General features: G+C 37.9%; 1 protein-coding gene across 2 annotated transcripts in view; it reads right to left on the minus strand.

Annotated features, from left to right (window-relative positions):
- Positions 1-436: 436 nt before the first annotated feature.
- LOC124805190 (protein tramtrack, beta isoform-like) overlaps positions 437-16,543 on the minus strand; it is a 149,460-nt gene continuing 133,353 nt past the window's right edge. Inside the window, exon 11 of one of the 2 annotated variants that reach the window (XM_047265687.1) lies at positions 437-1,060. In XM_047265687.1, coding sequence (XP_047121643.1) covers positions 1,025-1,060 — 36 coding nt within the window. In that variant the 3' untranslated portion in view covers positions 437-1,024. Of the gene's footprint in view, positions 2,829-16,543 lie in introns of both variants that reach the window. The other variant, XM_047265686.1, reaches the window with a different exon arrangement.

Genomic DNA, 16,543 nt, shown 5'->3' on the forward strand with positions numbered 1-16,543 from the left:
CTCAGTGGCATATATTCCCATCTGCAGAATGATGACAGAGAAAGTAACGTTTAAACTCTAGAATAAGTCAACACTGCCTGCCACTCATGGTAATTTTGAATAGTACATGAACACATCATCTTTCTTTCTTATATTGCAAGGTGTGTGTGTGTGTGTGTGTGTGTGTGTGTGTGTGTGTGTGTGTTTGTGTGTGTGTGTGGGCGCGTGCGCGTGCAGGTGCACACATTTGACCAGTTTCATCACATCCAACTAAAGAAAGAAGTTTCTAGTATATACTAAGTAAGTTTATAACAAATTACAAATAACTGAAACAATTTGAAGATGATAATATTTGCTGGAATAATGAGCTTCAACTGTATGGCACACCTAAAATTAAGAAACACTACCAAATTCCAATGGATAGTGGAGTAGGGGAAGGTGACAAACAAAACAAATGTACTGGAAACCAAGTAGCAGATCTTTTATTATTCGCAAATCAAAAAGCCTGATAGCAATTTATTTCATAAACTTTTAACTAGTTTATACACAGACTTCACAGCTCACCATGAAAAGGTGGGCCCTCACATCAGTGTATCCTCTCATCCTGTTACAATCTGCTACAATTTCCTAGTCAAAAACATTAGTATACTGAAATACTGACTTACATTTCAAAAAAATAAACAAGTTTGCAGTTAAAATAAAGTTAACAAACTAAATTTGATCTTTGATTCTGTTTCTATTAACATAAAGCACACAAACCATTTTCAGATCTCGTATTTTTTTAGTGATATATGCGAACAATATTTCTTGAAACGATTATTCAGTGTAAAAAACAGACGTCTCTTCAGTTAACAACAACAACAATATATATGTAAATATATATATGAAGGAAGGAGTAGTAAACCAGAGGCAAAGATGAGAAGGGGAAGTAGAATTTCTGAGATTTCACAGTTAATAAATCACAGTCAATCACTGCTGAATATATGGGCAATTATTTTTGAAATAGATTTCATGCCCAACAAGTAACATGTCAGTGAATTCAATTTCACAAAGTGCCTCGATTAAGACTGCTAACAAACTGCTGCTGAAACAAATTTGTCAAAAGATAGAACTTCCATCGATGACACATTAGTTGTAAAAGCTCAAATGTATGTACAAATCTTCACTAACAATATGTACAAAACAAGCCCTCATCACAAATATACTACAAGGCAACAAAACAAAATAATACTACAAAAATATCTTAATTTACAGATATTAAATTCATTCACAGTACCTCTGCACAAAAAGAACTAAAAAAGAAAATTTACACATATAGAACTACGTGTGGCACGATTTTAACTGATTGTATGAGCTCTGTTTCACACTTTAACTGCAAGACTGTCAAATGCAAGTACGAAGATTGTTTTAAAGCTTCAAACTATGACTTAGTCTGTTCTTCCTTACTGCCTATTAAATTATGTTCAATATATCATAAAAGTAACAGTGAAACAGAAATATGAACATAGTAGTCACAGTTAACCCACAAATTACAACAAATTAATGACACTATTCAACGAGTGACTGACAAAGACTTAAGACCGGTTGTCCAGTCCCTAACAATATAAATCACAATTAACTGGAAAGGATCACAGTTATTTATCTAAATTGCTTTTTTACTTGCTTAATTGAAGGCCACAATAAAGGGAGAATTTCTTCTTTATCTACTAATTTTCACATATAAAAATGAAAATTATATCTCAAAAATCAGGTTACAACTATTCTTTTGTTTAAAGTATCTACCACACATTTATGTTATCGAGACTGGAAGGACATGGGAAGTAAATTTTGCTATTAACTGCTCCCCACAAAATCTAATGGAACTGTGTACTGCTTTTGATAAGCTGCAATAAGGACGCTGAGACTGTGTGTAATGTAAGTGACCTCAAAACTTACACTTCTTTAGAGCTCTCCCGCTACATAAAACAATTATGTTTAGCAACTGCACACTTTCTATAATGACTTTAGCTTCAACTGATTAAGTAGCGTTACACACAAATGCAGCAGGGAATGATCACTGAATGGGCAGAAGACATTATGGAAAGTGTGACCCAATATACAATATTCACATCTGCTAAAAACTTTTTACATCGTGAACTAAAATCACCATCAACTATAGGATCAATAAACAAGGAAAACATTGCTGGAGTACTTAACCAGAGAATCAAGTCGAGCGACGGAATAGGAATATCTCCATCTCTCTAACACACACACACACACACACACACACACACACACACACACACACACACACACACACACCTCACGGGAACATGGGGCAAAAGGGGGGGGTTCTCCACTATTTAAATGTGTTTCTCACGGAAAAGTACCTTAGTTATTGCAGTTTCTATTTGATCATCTCACCTTATTTCATTATTTAACTCTGGGTTTTTTATAACTGCCCCAGGCCTTTCATCAATTCAACTGTCAGTGATCCATAAGTGTTTCTAATTATATTTCAACATGCTGAATCACTATTAGAGATACTCATGATTTATCAACAAAATGCCGTCACAAATTTAAGATGATGCAAGCTGGATCTTGCCTCACTTATCGTCATCTTGTTTATCTTCTTCTCCATTTTCTGTTTTTATTACAGTTTTATGACAACTAGTCTCTTCACCTTGGAGCATATCTTCACTTAACTCATTTGTAAAATCAATATCATCATCAATCTTGGAAACAGTATGCTCTTCTTCATCAACCCCACTTTCATCATTTTTACACTGTATATTCTGCTTCCGACGCTCCTTCTTTCGAGGTTCATTTACAAGCAGTGATGAGGATTCATTGGCATCAGCCATTAAAACCTGCAAAATCAATTTTATAATTAACTCTCGAACGTAGGCCAATTTTTACATTCACACAATGTCTGAAAAAGTAGTATCTCACTCACTTTAATGCATGCACATTTATTCATCTTCTCTGAAATCAAATTCCTGATATGCAAAGCTAGGGGCATTTAAGTGTGCATTCCTGAATCGCTTAAGATACTAATTTTTAAATTACCCTCAAACATAAAAAATAATATTTTGGTTTATGCAACCACATAAATCATTTAAATTATGCGCACAACACTTTATTTCTCAATTAAGGGAGCGACGCTTTATTAAGACATTGCAATCATGTACGCAGCAGGGCACATGGCTCAGTCATCAAGCTGCTGACAATGCGATGTAGGACAGACAGACAGTACTGCAATCAAGGGCCACAGAGTACCGTTACAGGAGACAGTGATGTCTGCTTCTCATTAGATGCTGAAATGCTGAATACAGAAAAGAACTGACAGTTGAGACACAGTCTGCATTGCTAATACAATGTTGAAAGAAATGTGTTTGGCTGTTAACAGAGTAATACAGGTTTTCTACCATGAGTACTGTGCATTATCAATAGATCTTCCACAAAACCCAAAGAAATTCTGGTCATATGCAAAGGCTGTCAGTGGCACCAAAGTTAGAATCCAGACACTCGTGGGGAACACAAGAACTGAAATCGAAGGTAGCAAAAGCAGAAATGCTGAACCCCATTTTTAAATACTCATTTGTTAAGGAAGGTACAGAAGTAATACTCCAATTTACTTCCCACACCACTGCAAAAGTGGGTGACACAGATATTAGAGTCTGTGACATTGAGAAATGGCTATTTTAAGCAATGCTCCATAGCTGATTGGATACCTGTCAGTTTCCATGCAGAATTTGCAGCCAAATTAGGCCTCAATTTAACTGTATTATGCTGTGGATCAACTGAAGTAAAAACTGTGTCCAGTTGTTGGAAGAACGCACATATTACATCCGGCTGCAAGAAAGGTAACAGAATTGATCCATGAAACTACTGTCCCATCGCACTTACATCCATTTCTTGTAAAATCAAAGAACAGACACTTGAGCTCAAAACCAATGAGGTACTTCTGACAAAATGGCCTCCATGCCAACCAGCATGATTCCAACAACATCAATTGTGCAAAACTCAACTTGTATGTTTTTATCATGACACTCAAAACCCATGGATCAAGGCAAATCAGGTGCACAAAGTATTTCTTGACTTTTGAAATGCATCTGACTCAGTTCCACACCAATGTCCACAAATGAATTTCAATTATGTGACTGGATCGAGGATTTATTGGTAGGGAGGATTCAGGCATGCCCTATGGAAGTGTTTTGGGACCCTTGTCATTCATGTTATGTTTTAATAACCTTGCAAGTGATACAATTATCTACAATGAAGAGTATCCGAAAAAGATGCACAAGTATCCACACAGATATTGATAAGATTTCATAACAGTACAACATTTCGAAATTTACTTTACACATTGAGAAATGCGAAATTATGTACATCACAAAAATGCAGAAATGTATGTCCTGTGACTACAATATTAATAAGCCACAACTCATGCGAGCAGCAACAATATGCAAGGCAGAGGGCAGACTTTAGTTAACTGGCAGAATAACTGGAAAATGCAGTCAACAAAGAGACTGCCTCTAGATCGCTTTTGTATCCCATCTTATAATATTACTCAAGTCTATTGGAACCATATGAAACAGAACTAACATAGGTTATTGAATATATACAAAGAAAGTGTTCTCAGAGATTTGTTTGACTTGTAGGTGAGCATTGCATAAATGTTAAAAATCTGAATTGATAGATCTTTGAAAATACATGTCAATTGTCCTAAAGATATCTACTTACAAAGTTTCAATTACCCGTCTCAGGTGCAGAATCTAGTTATACAGAATGATCCACATAAGTTGTTGCCTCAAATATTCCATGAACTGTTTAAGTTATCATAATTCTCTTTTCACTCAGATTAATTGTGTGTGTGTGTGTGTGTGTGTGTGTGTGTGTGTGTGTGTTGTGTGGGGGAGGGGGGCGAGGCTCACTTAACAGTGCACGGTTTTCTCAAAGCTGTATTAATTACAGCAATATCAGTATCAACCTCACATTTTCAAATGGAACTACTGTTAATTTCTGCTGCTAATATCACACGAGGGTAATTCAGTAAGTAATGCAACAGACACCCCCCCCCCCCCCATCCCCAAACCAATTTCGGTTGGGGGGGGGGGGGGGGAGATGCGGAATTTGTTGTGGGACATCATGGGATGCTCCCTCTTCAGCCTCACAGTTTCAAAAAGTTCTGACATACAGTGGTGTTATGTGTAGCCTTCAAAATGGTTTCTGTAAGGGAGGTGTGTTCCAAGCAGATAACTGTAATTGAGTTTCCTTTGGCAGAAAATCAGGGCATTGGAGATATTTATAAGCATTTTTATAATATCTATGGAGACCTGGCATGGGGTTGGGCGAGATGTCTGTCATCATCGCAACAAGGTCGTGCAAACCTGTCTCCAGCCACACATGGCTGAGACTCCTGCACTGTTGGCATGTGCGGACACTCTCATTCAAAGTGACTGATGGTTCACAATCGAGCGCCTCACTGCTCAACTGTATGTCTCTGTTGGTAGAGCTGACATACTTGTCCACCAGTTGGGATACTGAAAGGTGAGCACCTGCTGGGTGTGCCTCACAACCTAACAGAAGATCATAAAGAGCAACAAAGGACCATCTGTGTGGAATTGCTTGTGACAATTTTTGTCAAACATCGTCACATGAGTTCATCACTTCAAACTAGAAAAAAATAGCACCATACCATCTCTCCTCCAAAGAAGTTTAAAGCCACACCCTCAGCCGGTAAAGTCATGGAGACAGTTTTCTGCGACTCTAAAAGGGGGTTATTCTGCTCATGTCCTCCATCATAGTTCAATTATCATTTCTAAAGTGTACCATGCTACCCTCAGGAAATTGAAGTAACAACTTTAGTGTGTACGTCACCACAAAAATACAAACCAACTTCTCCTTTTCCATTACTGTCCAAGGCCTTACACAAGTCTGCGCACCCGAGAGCAGCTCACAAAACTTTAGGGCCGTTCTTCCTCATCTGCCGTACAGTCCAGATCTTACCCTTTCAACTGCCATCTGTTTCGCCCAATAAAGGGTGCAGTCCATGGGAATCAGAAGGGGAGGTTATTGATGCAGCCAGACGTTGGCTCTTGACATCAACCAGTACAGTCGTACCAACCTGGCATAAGAGGCTCTCCCTCTAAGATGTCATAAGGTCATCACACTGAACAAAGATGAATTGAAAAATAGGGTTTTGTAGCTAAAAGAGTGCCAGGGAATAATATGGTGCATTAGAATCCCGAATAAAACCAATCTGCTTTCAGAAAAAATGTTTTGCATTACTTATTGAAAGCCCCTCATAGTTATAAGAGATGAATTCAACTGCACTTCACTCTTCAAATTCCGATTACTAGTTTCGGTGAAATTACAATATTTAAAACTTATGATTTATCTGTTTTTCACATGAAATGGATTGCCGTCCTCTGCGGAAGTTTGTGTTGTTATACAAAACAGTTGCATTAGGCTACAGGGGTGCTCCAGCTTTACACAGCTATGAGAGTTTATTTACAAAAGCAGACTAATATAGAGAAGTTTCACTCAAATCTAATATTAATTACACTTGGCTGCATGTAGCTGGACCAATACACAAACAGGAAGGCATGGGATATGGCATCTAAGATTGGTCACTAGTTAACTATAACAACAGTTCTGCTATTGTTCCTGCCAGAGCCTTGAAACAATGGTCGACGTAAAAAAAACTAGATGGGTTTGTAAAACAGGGAATTAAGGTACAAACACTGTTAAGTAATAACTTCACACCCTGAATTTAATGTCAAGATACACACTTATGCTGGGCTCATTTATTTCACAGGCATTCACAGTCTCTCTGCAGCTAACGTGGACTATGAACAATGGCTGCCAGAAAAACTGTTTTGTTAACTCCACTCTTTGCTGGCTTGCTCCGTAACCTCTAGTAGTATCCCAGTGTCCTTCCACCAATAACAATTTTTTGCACATTCATTGAATTGTCATTCTCGTCGGACACCATCTGTCAGGATACCTTCGTGCATACAATCCAATGATCTATTCACGTTCCATCTGCAACCTCTGTAAATAAATAGCATATTCAGTTTCTCTTGGCCTATGAAAGATATTTATTTATTTTCAAACTTGCCACCACTTGATGCAAGTGAACGACAAAGAAAGAATGTGAGCTAGATTTCCTGTGTACCACATTTATACCAATACCACAGCAGTGTAACAGTGTGTTTCTCTTAATCTGATGTGATTTCTTTCATTAATTGGATAAGAAATTATGCATTTTTGCGTAAAACATGGATTGCGGTTTCATGATCACAACAGGTAAATCATAAGTTTTAGATGTCATAATTACTTCAAAGCTAGTAACTGGATGTTGAAGACTAAAATGTTGTTGAATCCATATCTTCTGAATTACGATACTAGCTGCAGAAATACTGTGGTTCCGTTGCTTTCTTCTTCTTCTTCTTCTTCTCCTCCTCCTCCTTTTTCAAGCCTTATCCCATATCTTCATGTGGTCAGCATGTTAACCTGGATTTGCAAAGTTAGAAGTAGAGGGTTGCTCAATCCCCTTCCTGTCCCCACACCTATTGCCCCCAGGACAGATTCTAAGTGCTCCGTCTGTCTGTATCTATTGTTGTCCATGTACAAGTGTGAGAACTTGTTGAAGTGTTTGCGAATGGTGTAATAGAAATGGGATGTGCGTACTAGCCTTGTATTCACCTAGTTGGGTATGGAAAGCTGCTTAAAAACCACATCCAAGAAGGATGGCACACTGGCCCACACCATAAATCTGCCAGGTGGATTCAATCCAGTGCTGGTATACTTCCTTGCATCCCAGAAATGTTCCATTGTGGTTCCATTTGAAGAAAGTGTATTTGTTGCCAATACTTCTGTAATTAATATAGCTCTGAAAAAGAGACTATATGTTGTTTAGTGAGCACAATTTATCTGTGTGAAAACAGAATTACAATGTCTTAAACAGTTCTGAAAAATACTGGAGGTGAATAGATTGCCTGAATTGCCCTTTATTCTTCAGTCGCCTGCTTGTCTACAGTACGTGCAAGATATTTTCTCCTACACAATTTGAAAGGGAAGACACCCTAACATCTGATGCCATGCTAAGTAAGAAAGATAAAAAGTAATATGGTGAAAATATTAAAGAATATTAGAGGACAAAAAAAAGAGCAAAGGAGGTGGAACTGAAATTATTATGTGATCCCTATCTGGCCAAAAGCAGGAGCACAAAAAACGAATTCAAACAATATTGAAATTATTCGAATTGTGAAGACCCTAAATCCCATTCAAATGGCAAATGATCAGGCTAATTAAGAAGCAGAATGCCAATATATCTATCTATCAAAATACAGCTGAAGGTTGTTTTGAATACCACAGTGCTCTGCTAGGCCTTGCCCCATCATCAGAGATGGTATGCCATTGCCTTCCTCAGACGTCTGAATGGGCTTACTGTGCCAATAATGGGGGGACCTACAGTTTACATGGATTCCAAACCATGGTGTAAATTACATATTTTTCACATTAACAAATACTGCCTGAGGTGAAAGAAGTGGTAAGTTACAGATAAAAATCTAGGACTGGCCTAGGATCAAACCCCAGACATTGGATTCGTTGTCTGGCACATTATCCTTGAACCACTGAGTACAAAGGAAATAAACGTTAACTCATCAAGTAAGATATCAAAACGGAAAATTATGAGGACTGATTTAAGAAGATTAAACTATGCAACAAGTCCCATATCCATTATTAAATGAAGACGCCAGTCAAATCAGTGGCAACAGTACAAGGTTTATTGAAAATCACTCGACCTAGGTTTCGACATCTTTAAAAGCATCTCTAGAAGGATCAAAGGTTAACACCTAACATGGTTAACATTATATACACGTGAAAAAATAGGTACAGGGCAAAAGTAAAAACAAATCACTGACTTATACAGAATTTTTGCTCTTAACTGTTCACATGATATTGTGGAGGAATGTTAATTATGTAGCCATAAGGCACAAATGAAGGTCAAATTCACCACCACAATAATATAACCGGATAATATCATGCTGAATGTCCAACTAGTGAACTGACAGTATGTCAATGTCTCTTGAGTTAAGGAAAATTTAGGACACAAGAGGGCAGTACATGTATGCAAGGAATAAATGTGCAGAAGTGCAGGAGAGCATAGCACTCAAACAGCCAGAAAATAACTAAATTATTAAAATACTGATATAAAAAAGATGGACTTAATACCACTAATGGCAGTATAAAAAGACAAACAATGGCTTCTTATTAGGTTACTGCCCAAATTTTTGTTATAGAGATCAATGAATTAAGTCAAATACAAAATAATGTGATGTACATCATTTGTAAGTGGTAAAAGGGGGGAGGAAGAAATAGTAAAATGATGGGTAACAATATAAAAAAACAAACAATGGCATCTTATTAGGTTATTGCCCAAATTCTTTTTTATAGAAACCAATGAATTGAATCAAATATAAAATAATGTGACATACACGATTTGTACGTGAAAAAAGGGAGAGGGAGGATTAAGAAAAATGTTGGGTAATGATGGAAGATGGAAGGGAAGGAAGGGGGGTGGGCAGACTTTATTTACATAATGGCCAGAGCATCCTGAGATAGCAGTCATGTGTGTGTGTGTGTGTGTGTGTGTGTGTGTGTGTGTGTGTGTGTGTAACAGTCTTTTCATTGTGCCTGTCTGCAACTCAATGTCACCCCATCTTTATGATGAGTGGCAATCTATCCGTTTCATAATTGCAGATATTTTATTTACAAATTAAAGCTACTGCAGAAGCTTTTGGGAATGATACTGTAAATTTGGAGAAGCAAGACACACAAAAGTGCGGTACAAATTTAACCTTAACACTTGCCGAAACTTGCAGCAGGATGGAAATCTGCTTCCAGCACCCTTATGTTGAAAAATTTGATAAACGTAATAACAACAACATTTTACAGCTAGAAGAAATTGAGGGGAGACCATCAGTAACATTTAAAGGGAAGGAGAAATTGAGAGGAGACCATCAAATCCCAGCATCTTCAGAAGAGCAAGCCTTAGCTCTTTACTTAACAATGGAGAAGTGAGGTATAATCACTAAACTTCAATCACTCCATTTTGATACGACACCAAAACACGCAGATCAACTAAACTGCACTTACAAAAACACAAGCAGTTTATTTAATCCTGATTTCTTGCTGTTATCGCATTTTTGGCCACTTTTGAGGAGCAGTTTGAACTTGCTGCTAGTGCAACTTTTCATCGAACATGACACTTTTGTACGGACAAAACACAATGAGAAAGTTTACATGAAGCAGCGAAGTGCCTGATAACGTACACTGTAACATTCATGGATTTCTTGAAAGTCACCTTTCCATGCAGAAATAAAAATGAGATGACAACTGAGAATTTTTGGACTGTGATGTTATTTTTATGACAATAAAAATACTTTACAATATGTAAGTGGTTTTGTTCACTCATTTGTCACCATATAACTGCAAGTACATGCTCCAAGTGTAATGTATGTTACATTGGCAAGGCAGCTGGAACTTTACATAACTGCTTGCAGCATGTGCTTTTACTCTGAGGGTGACCAGCGACCACCGAGTGATCGAAACCTGTTGTGGTATCGTGAAGTCCTTTCAGGAAAGTTACATAAAAAATAAAAGAACGTAACTGCTCACTAACTTCACTGATAATATGTCACTTTCCCACATTTCAATGGTTATGTCCCAAAGAACAGGATATTGCTTCATATACTACAATTTCAGTTGATGCTCTTTATCCATATGTAGCTGGATTTCATCATCCTGATTGCACACCATTACGATGGTCCAACTGGCTGCCATCTGCAGGTGAGAGTGCAGATACACAATCACGCCAGATCTAAAGTAACATCAGATACAGCAGCTCAGTTATACCTAGGGAACATGTCGCTGTGCAAGTGCGAGACACGAAACAACTTCAATTATCTCCAAGGAAGAACAACTCCTAAGAATACATATTTTTCTTCCTCAAATGTCGTACATGCTCAGCTTCTGGATCAGAAGAAATTAAAGGACCTCATAATGTATTCCTATTAATAAAAAGCAATGATCTGGAAATCGGTAAGGCTGTAGCAAAAAAAATTCCAACTGCCTCTTGTACTTACAAGAGAATGACCTAATCCGACATGTGAAAACCTAACTTGAAATTTTTCACGCAGGAAGAACACATTGAAAGAAAAGTACTGTCAAAATCTGAGCTGCTATGGTGCTCTGCGAGTATTTATTAAAAAACTTAAAAGTTACTTGTTTTTGCTGTGGATCGATAATGTGGATCAAGTAACACGTCAAACTGATACACAAAACAAAGTTAATGAATCCCTAATATCAACCAATCAACAAAGACAAGATTTGTATAAAATTTTAATGGAGTATGAAGTGGTGTTTTCCAATTGTCCAGGTAACATCAACGACTATATCCGTAAGTTCAAAATCAAAGATGACAGTCCATTCTTTTGCAAACCGTATCCAATACCAGTGAGTTTCAAGGAAGCAGTTCAGGATGAATTAACAAAATTATAGATAATAATATTATAGAACAAAGTTCCAGTGTAATGAATAATCCTCTGATTGTGGTGAAGAAAGCTACAGGCAGGGTACAATTAGTCTTAGATGCTCATACATTAAATATACATATAGAAACGGAGAGAGATCAACCGATTAATATGGAAGAATTGTTATCCAAATTTGAATAGGGGAGATTACTTAGTACAATGGACTTGACCGCGGGATATTGGCAGATAAAAATACATTCAGAATCCAAAAAGTATACAGCCTTTCTGTTTGAAAGAAAATCGTCATCATTTCAATGTATTGCCATTTGGACTTAATACCTCTGTGCCCGTATTTATACGTGCGTTAGATGAAGCGATAGGGAGAGACTTATTGAAGGATTTGATAATATACATAGACAATATCTTAATAATATCAGCTGCTTGGGAGGACCGTTGTCCAACTTTGTGCAACACACTGAAAAAATTTAAAGAAATAGGTATCACAGTAAAGCTGTCTAAATCGTTTTTCGCGCACCAAGGACCTAAGTTCTTAGGTCATATTATAGGGGTAAAGGGAATTAGACCAGACCCTGAATGCATAAAAGCTATCAAAGAATGTCCGCACTCCAGAAATGTAAGACAATTAAAAGGATTTATAGGTACGGCCAGATACTATCGATGGTACGTACGAGGACAAGAGTTAAATGACCCAAGAATTTTATGTTTATTAAGAAAGGGAGTACCGTGGACTTGGGAACAAGGTGCAAATGATGTGTTTGAAAACGTTAAAAGAGCACTTGTTGAATCACCCATATTACATCATCCAGTTATGGGCGAACCATTTAAATTTTTGACAGACGCATTTGATTATGGTGTTGCTGCTGAACTTTTCCAAGGAGAATGGGATCCAAGTAATGTAGAACACAGAACCATACATTTTGCTAGCCACAGCTTAAATAAGCAAAAACTAAATTACACAACTACCGAAAAGGAACTACTGACAATTGTGTGGAGTATTCAAAAGTTTCAAACACTAGTATGGGGATCAGAAATCCATATTCACACAGATCATCAAGCTTTATCCTTTCTTATGAGAAGTCGATTACTGCACAGTAGGTTGCTGTGATGGATGCTTTTCCTACAGGAATATGATATTAAGATACGATACGTAAAAGGTTACAAAAATATTGCACCTGACGCTTTATCGAGGCTACCCATAGGAATGAAAGAATCGAAACGTATGGAAGGGCCCGGCGTTATTTTTGCCATTAATTTTATGTCAGCAGAATATCCAAACATCATTGTAAAGGAAATGGCTCAAAGAATAACAAGGAATATCCATCAAGATCCTTATTTCACAGAAATATTTTGTATGTGTAACCAGAACTCGTTATCTCCTAATCAATTAGGAAAATGGAAAATTATAGATCATAACTTGTTTTGGAGAGACAGTGTAATATCACAGCATTGGCGCGTATGTATTCCGAAGGTAATGGAACACAAACTTGTGTGGTATGTTCACCAGGATATGGAGACTTCAGAATTAAAAAAATGTATATCCCATATGAATAAGTCTCATTATTTCAAGAAACTAGGTCATAAAATAGCATTTTTGATTACAGCCTGTGAAATATGCCAGAAAGTAAAAGAGAATAATACTCACGTGAAATTCAAAATGTATCCTATTATTCGTACATCATTACACGACCTCACAGAGGAAGATTTTTTTGAACGAATTCCACAAGGAAAGCAAGGAGTATCATATATTTTGGTTATAATAGAATGCTGATCCTCCCCCCATGAACCATGGACCTTGCCGTTGGTGGGGAGGCTTGCGTGTCTCAGCAATACAGATAGCTGTGCAACCACAACGGAGGGCTATCTGTTGAGAGGCCAGACAAACGCATGGTTCCTGAAGAGGGGCAGCAGCCTTTTCAGTAGTTGCAGGGGCAACAGTCTGGATGATGAACTGATCTGGGCTTGTAACACTAACCAAAACGGCATTGCTGTGCTGGTACTGCGAACGGCTGAAAGCAAGGGGAAACTACAGCCGTAATTTTTCCCGAGGGCAGGCAACTTTACTGTATGGTTAAATGATGATGGCGTCATCTTGGGTAAAATATTCTGGAGGTAAAACAGTCCCCCATTCGGATCTCCGGGCAGGGACTACTCAAGAGGACGCCGTTTTCAGGAGAAAGAAAACTGGCGTTCTACGGATTGGAGCGTGGACTGTCAGATCCCTTAATCGGGCAGGTAGGTTAGAAAATTTAAAAAGGGAAATTGATAGGTTAAAGTTAGATATAGTGGGAATTAGTGAAGTTCGGTGGCAGGAGGAACAAGACTGTTGGTCAGACGAATACAGGGTTATAAATACAAAATCAAATAGGGGTAATGCAGGAGTAGCTTTAATAACCCTGGAGATACTAGAAGGTTTCAGGTAGATTATATAATGGTAAGACAGAGATTTAGGAACCAGGTTTTAAATTGTAAAACATTTCCAGAGGCAGATTTGGACTCTGACCACAATCTATTGGTTATGAACTGTAGATTAAAACTGAAGAAACTGCAAAAAGGTGGGAATTTAAGGAGATGGGACCTGGATAAACAAAGAACCAGAGGTTGTACAGAGTTTCAGAGAGAGCATAAGGGAACAATTGACAGGAATGGGGGAAAGAAATACAGTAGTAGAAGAAGAATGGGTAGCTCTGAGGGACGAAGTAGTGAAGGCAGCAAAGGATCAAGTAGGTAAAAAGACAAGGGCTAGTAGAAATCCTTGGGTAACAGAAGAAATATTGAATTTAATTAATGAAAGGAGAAAATATAAAAATGCAGTAAATGAAGCAGGTAAAAAGGAATACAAACGTCTCAAAAATGAGATCGACAGGAAGTGCAAAATGGCTAAGCAGGGATGGCTAGAGGACGAATGTAAGGATGTAGATGCTTATCTCACTAGGGGTAAGATAGATACTGCCTACACGAAAATTAAAGAGACCTTTGGATAAAAGAGAACCACTTGTATGAATATCAAGAGCTCAGATGGAAACCCAGTTCTAGGCAAAGAAGGGAAAGCAGAAAGGTGGAAGGGGTATATAGAGGGTCTATACAGGGCGATGTACTTGAGGACAATATTATGGAAATGGAAGAGGATGTAGATGAAGATAAAATGGGAGATACGATACTGCGTGAAGAGTTTGACAGAGCACTGAAAGACCAGAGTCGAAACAAGGCCCCAGGAGTAGACAACATTCCATTAGAACTACTGACAGCCTTGGGAGAGCCAGTCCTGACAAAACTGTACCATCTGGTGAGCAAGATGTATGAGACAGGCAAAATACCCTCAGACTTCAAGAAGAATATAGTAATTCCAATCCCAAAGAAAGCAGGTGTTGACAGATGTGAAAATTACCAAACAATCAGTTTAATAAGTCACAGCTGCAAAATACTAACGCGAATTCTTTACAGACGAATGGAAAAACTGATAGAAGCTGACCTTGGGGAAGATCAGTTTGGATTCCGTATAAACACTGGAACACGTGAGGCAATACTGACCCTACGACTTATCCTAGAAGCTAGATTAAGGAAAGGCAAACCTACGTTTCTAGCATTTGTAGGCTTAGAGAAAGCTTTTGACAATGTTGACTGGAATACTCTCTTTCAAATTCTGAAGGTGGCAGGGGTAAAATACAGGGAGCGAAAGGCTATTTACAATTTGTACAGAAACCAGATGGCAGTTATAAGAGTCGAGGGACATGAAAGGGAAGCAGTGGTTGGGAAGGGAGTGAGACAGGGTTGTAGCCTCTCCCCAATGTTATTCAATCTGTATATTGAGCAAGCAGTGAGGGGAACAAAAGAAAAATTCGGAGTAGGTATTAAAATCCATGGAGAAGAAATAAAAACTTTGAGGTTCGCCGATTACATTGTAATTCTGTCAGACAGCAAGACTTGGGAGAACAGTTGAACGGAATGGTTAGTGTCTTGAAAGGAGGATATAAGATGAATATCAACAAAAGCAAAACGAGGATAATGGAACGTCGTCAAATTAAGTCAGGTGATGCTGAGGGAATTAGATTAGGAAATGAGACACTTAAAGTAGTAAAGGAGTTTTGCTATTTGGGGAGCAAAATAACCGATGATGGTCGAAGTAGAGAGGATATAAAATGTAGACCGGCAATGGCAAGGAAAGCGTTTCTGAAGAAGAGAAATTTGTTAACATCGAGAATAGATTTAAGTGTCAGGAAGTCGTTTCTGAAAGTATATGGAGTGTAGCCATGTATGGAAGTGACACATGGACGATAAATAGTTTGGAAAAGAAGAGAATAGAAGCTTTCGAAATGTGGTGCTACAGAAGAATCCTGAAGATTAGATGGGTAGATCACATAACTAATGAGGAGGTATTGAATAGGATTGAGGAGAAGAGGAGTTTGTGGCACAACTTGACCAGAAGAAAGGATCAATTGGCAGGACATGTTCTGAGGCATCAAGGGATCACCAATTTAGTATTGGAGGGCAGCGTGGAGGGTAAAAATCATAGAAGGAGACCAAGAGATGAACACACTAAGCAGATTCAAAAGGATGTAGGTTGCAGTAGGTACTGGGAGATCAAGAAGCTTGCACAGGATAGAGTAGCATGGAGAGCTGCATCAAACTAGTCTCAGAACTGAAGACCGCAACAACAACAACAACAACAAAAACAGAATGCTGATCAAAATATATTAAATTATATCCCATTAAAAGAGCAAATACAGAGATGGTTATATACTGTTTACAACAATACTAGCTAGAAGTGTGTAAACCAAAACAGTTTCTTATGGATAACAGACCACAATTTGTGAGTAACAAATTTAGTGAATTCCTAACGTGGGAAAGTATTTGACACCTGTTAATATCCAATTATAACCAGTCATCAAATCCATGTGAAGGAGAAATGAAGGAAATTGGAAAATTATGTCGTACTTACTGCCATGAAAAACATACTTCGTGGGCAACTAAAATTAAGGACTTTGAACTTATCCTAAATGAATTATCCCATTTATCAACTG

The sequence above is a fragment of the Schistocerca piceifrons genome, chromosome 7, assembly GCF_021461385.2.
Source record: "Schistocerca piceifrons isolate TAMUIC-IGC-003096 chromosome 7, iqSchPice1.1, whole genome shotgun sequence".
Taxonomy (NCBI): Eukaryota; Metazoa; Arthropoda; class Insecta; order Orthoptera; family Acrididae; genus Schistocerca; species Schistocerca piceifrons.